Genomic DNA, 4,070 nt, shown 5'->3' with positions numbered 1-4,070 from the left:
GAGTGGCTGGGACTACAGGCGCCTGCCACAACGCCTGGGTATTTTCTAAAGATGGGGGAGGGGTGTCTCACTCTTGCTCAGGCTGGTCTCCAACTTGTGAGCAAGTGATCCACCTACCTCAGCCTCCCAGAGTGCTGGAATTACAGGTGTTGAGCCGCCACACCATGCCTGAAATAATACTTCTACACTCTGCAGTTTCAGAAGTATTAAGGCATTAAGTTTACCAAGTCATGGGTCAATTTACGTAGAGCAACCTGAAAGGGACTGAAAAACAAACTATCTCGGTGCTAATTTCCTAAGACATTTGTATGCAAAGGGAGATACCTTTGCTTTTTGCACTAAACACTAAGCCAAGTATTTGTTGAGCTAGAAATAGGGGGTTGGGCTGGGTGGCTCACGCCTATAATCCTAGCACTCTGGGAGGCCAAATCTGGTGTACTGGCTGAGCTTCCAGTTTCCAGACCAGCCTGAGCAAGAGAGAGACCCTGACTCTACTAAAAATGAAAAACTGAGGCAAGAATATCGCCTCAGCCCGAGAGTTTGAGGTTGCTGGGAGATAATGACACCCACAGCACTCTACCAAGGGCCACAAAGTGAGACTCTGTCTTAAAACAAAACAAAACAAACAAACAAACAAACAAAAAACCCTATCTTCTAATAACCGCAACTAACTTAAGGCAGACATTACTGTGCGCTGTATGCGCCGCAGAATCCTTCCAACCTCATAGGTGGCATGTCATGCCAAGTCTACAGATGTGGAGAAAAAGCAGTGAGATAAAGAAACCTCGACAGTGGTGACACCAGATTCGAACGCACGTAGGCTGGCACCAAAGCTCTCTCAAAGCGGTTGCTACCGACTAAGGCAGTCCAGACAAACTGCCATTTAGAAAGCTGGGAAGCTAACACAAAACCCAGTGTCACGAACCGCAGGACAAAGCTAGACTCGGTAGGAATGTGGAAGACTAGGTCTCTGAACAACAAATAAACTTCATTCCTGGGCCTTCCTCTCGCTATCTGCTCAGGGCGAAAACGAGGACCACTGGCAGTTTCGGGCGATGTCCCCAGGTTTTACGCTTTTGGCAAAATCCGCCCTTTCTTGAAAACCTAGCGGCTGTGGAGCGGGAAACCGTAAGCTCAGGGAAGGAAGAGGGCCGAGAGGCAGGCGGAGGACAGACCACCGAGAGCGCCGAGCGAGAGCGCCGAGCGCCCACCTCCAGGAGGCGGCCGGGCTCGCACCCGCAGCCTCCCACCCGCTGCGCCGCAGGGGTTCGAAGCCCCGACGCTGCGGCTGCCGCCGCCCCACCTCGGCCAGTCGGGTCGGGGGACTCCCGCCCACCCCGACTCTCGCCACAGGCCCCGAGCCGGTTCCTCTGGCTCCGGGCTCGGGGAGCCCTACCCACGCCCTCCCCTCACCGCCCCCCAGGGCCGCCCCCCGCAGCCAGGCTCCGTGCTCCCCTCCCCCTCCCCGCCGCCCGCGCGCTCCTGGCAGCCGGGGCTCCGCGCGCCCAGCTCACACTCACTCGCCCGCTTACGTGCTATCACACTCACCGGGACTTGCAGCGGCCTGTCGCTGGGTGCGACTGTCATGTCGGAATCCGAGTCGGAAAGCTGCCCATCTTCCATGTCTCCGGCTTCCAGCGCCATCTTCGCGCGGCACGGCGCGGCGGGGCAGGAGAGCACTTCCGGCGGCGCGGCGGGAAGGCCGGGCGGGCGGCTGCTCTGGCGCCCCCGCGCGGAGGCGGGCCCGCCACGCAGCCTGCGCGCGCCGGGATGGCGGGACTGGGCCTGGACGCAGTCACCTGTGCCAAAATTCCAACTGTCCCGGGAAAATGAATCTCCTGTAACCGCAACACCCTTCTCCCAAACTTTGTTTTCGCATAAACACAGTAAGTGCACGCGCCCCAGTCGTCTGTGAGCCTTCCCTCGGCTTCACAGGCGCCCTTCGTTCTCTCCAGGTGAAAGGCGTTTTGCAGCTGCTATTCACTGGACTTGGAAGGCGGCTTCCCCACTCCCAACCCCTGTCTTTTTTTTTTTTTTTAACATTTATTTTTTTTTATTTTGCAGCTTTTGGCCAGGGCGGGGTTCGAACCTGCCACCTCTCTTACGAGGGGCCGGTGCCTCACTCCTTTGAGCCACAGGCGCCGACCCCAACCCCTGCCTTTTTTTTTTTTTTTTTTTTTTAGACCCCCAAGCTATCCGCCTGGATAGAGTGCTGTGGCATCACAGCTCACAGCCACCTCCAACTCCCAGGGTTGAGTGAGTCTCCTACCTCAGCCTCCCAAGTAGCTGGGAGGACAGGCGCCCGCCATAACGCCTGGCTGTTTTTTGGTTGCAGCTACCATTGTTTGGGGCCAGGCTGGATTTGAACCTGCCACCTTAGGTGTACGTGGCTGATGCCTTAGCCACTTGAGCCACAGGCCGGGAGCCCCAACCCCTGTCTTTACAAAGGTTCTATCACATTACTCAAGTTTCTTTTTCTATCTTTACTTTTTTTGTTTTTTAGAAGAGTCTCTGTCGCCTTGGGGAGGATGTGGTGGTGTCATAGCTCACAGCAATGTCAAATGGTTGTGCTCAAGAGATCCTCTTGCCTCAGCCTCAGGAGTAAGTAGCTGTGACTAAAGGTGTACACCACCAGGCCTGGCTGGTTTTTGTATTTTTACTAAAGAGGAAGTCTTGCTTTTGCTCAGGCTGGTCTCCAACTCTTGAAGTCAAGTGATCCTGCCCCAGTCTGTGAGAGTGCTGGAATTACAGGCATGAGCCACTATAGATGGCCTAATAAATATTTTTTTAGAAATGCGGTCTCACTATGTTATCCAGGCTGATCTTGACCTCCTGGCCTCAAGGATCCTCCCCCTCTTGACTTCCCAGAATATTGGAATTGTAGGTATGAATCACTGTGCCTGGTTTCTTACTATTGAATTATAAGCATTTCTTATATATTCTGGAAAGAAATCCTTTATCAGATATACTACATGTGTATCTTTTCTTTTCTTTCTTTTTATTTTTTTTGTTGAAACAGAGTCCCACTCTATGCCCTGAGCAGAGTGTGATGGCATCATAGCTCACTACAACCTCAGACTTGGGCTGTGGGCATCCCCCTGCCTCAGTCTCTAGGAGCCACTGGGATTACTGCACTCACCACATCGCCCAGCTGGGCTTTTCATTTTTTTAAGGACTGGCGTCTCACTCTCACTCAGGCAAGTCTTGAACTCCTGACCTCAAGCAATTCTCCCTCCTTAACCTCCCATAGTGTTGGAATTACAGGTTTGAGCCACAGCGCCCAGCTGTGTATCTTTTATATGTGTATATATATTTTTGCCCTGTCTCTGGTTCATTGTGATAATATGAGATATCTGTATAGATATATATATAGAGAGAGAGAGACCATAAACTTTGTGTGGAATTTAAAATGGTCTCTATACATTATTGTGATAATATGATATATATATCATAAAACACACATATACATGTATGTGTTTTTGCCCATAGTTCCTGGTTCATAACTCCCAGGCCTCTTGTTATTTCCTAAGTGACTAAAAATTAGGCTCATCTTTTGTTAAAATATTTGGCCTTTAGTCCTTGGTTCCTGAAACAGCTTCAGAACACCGTGGGGAAAGACAGCCTTTTGTTATGGTGTAGCCTTTAGGCCTCAGAAAACAGAATCTCTCTCTCTGGCCTTCTCCTGACCTCCTTTTACTCCCCAGGCAGCCTGTAAAAACTAAAAATATACTCTGGTTTCCTCTCATTTTTCCCTCTTGGAGTGGACTGTAGAGAAAGTCTCTGATCTACCTTTTAGAGTGCTAGGTCGCAGTGATAGGTTTTAGGTAAACATAAGTAAGTGGTCCCCTGAGTTCTATGAGCCCCATTTTCAAAAGAGGTCCTGCCTCATACCTGAGAGGAAGGAATACTGCACAGGAGGGCCAAGAAGAATCTAGACAGATAGGCCTTGCTGGGTTTCCCCGCTGGTCTGTTAGTCCTAAACACATCCTTTTTGTCCAATCATATTTGTACATGGTTGTCCCTGCATCAGTCATGCCTATCCAATGAAGTCCCATGAAAGTTCCAAAAGG

The 4,070-nt window shown here is 51.0% G+C and overlaps 1 protein-coding gene across 1 annotated transcript in view; it reads right to left on the bottom strand.

The window, feature by feature from the left end:
- Nucleotides 1–1,648, bottom strand: part of PHAX (phosphorylated adaptor for RNA export) — a gene marked incomplete at its 3' end in the record, with an annotated part of 2,850 nt that extends 1,202 nt beyond the window's left edge. The window contains 3 exon segments of the mRNA XM_023519172.1: nucleotides 255–264; nucleotides 663–687; nucleotides 1,545–1,648. Coding sequence (XP_023374940.1) covers nucleotides 255–264; nucleotides 663–687; nucleotides 1,545–1,644 — 135 coding nt within the window.
- Nucleotides 1,649–4,070: the final 2,422 nt, after the last annotated feature.

The sequence above is a fragment of the Otolemur garnettii genome, unplaced genomic scaffold (assembly GCF_000181295.1).
Source record: "Otolemur garnettii isolate 467f Iridium unplaced genomic scaffold, OtoGar3 scaffold00160, whole genome shotgun sequence".
Taxonomy (NCBI): Eukaryota; Metazoa; Chordata; class Mammalia; order Primates; family Galagidae; genus Otolemur; species Otolemur garnettii.
Note: the sequence above shows the minus strand (reverse complement) of the source record. Positions and strands in the feature narration are given on the sequence as shown.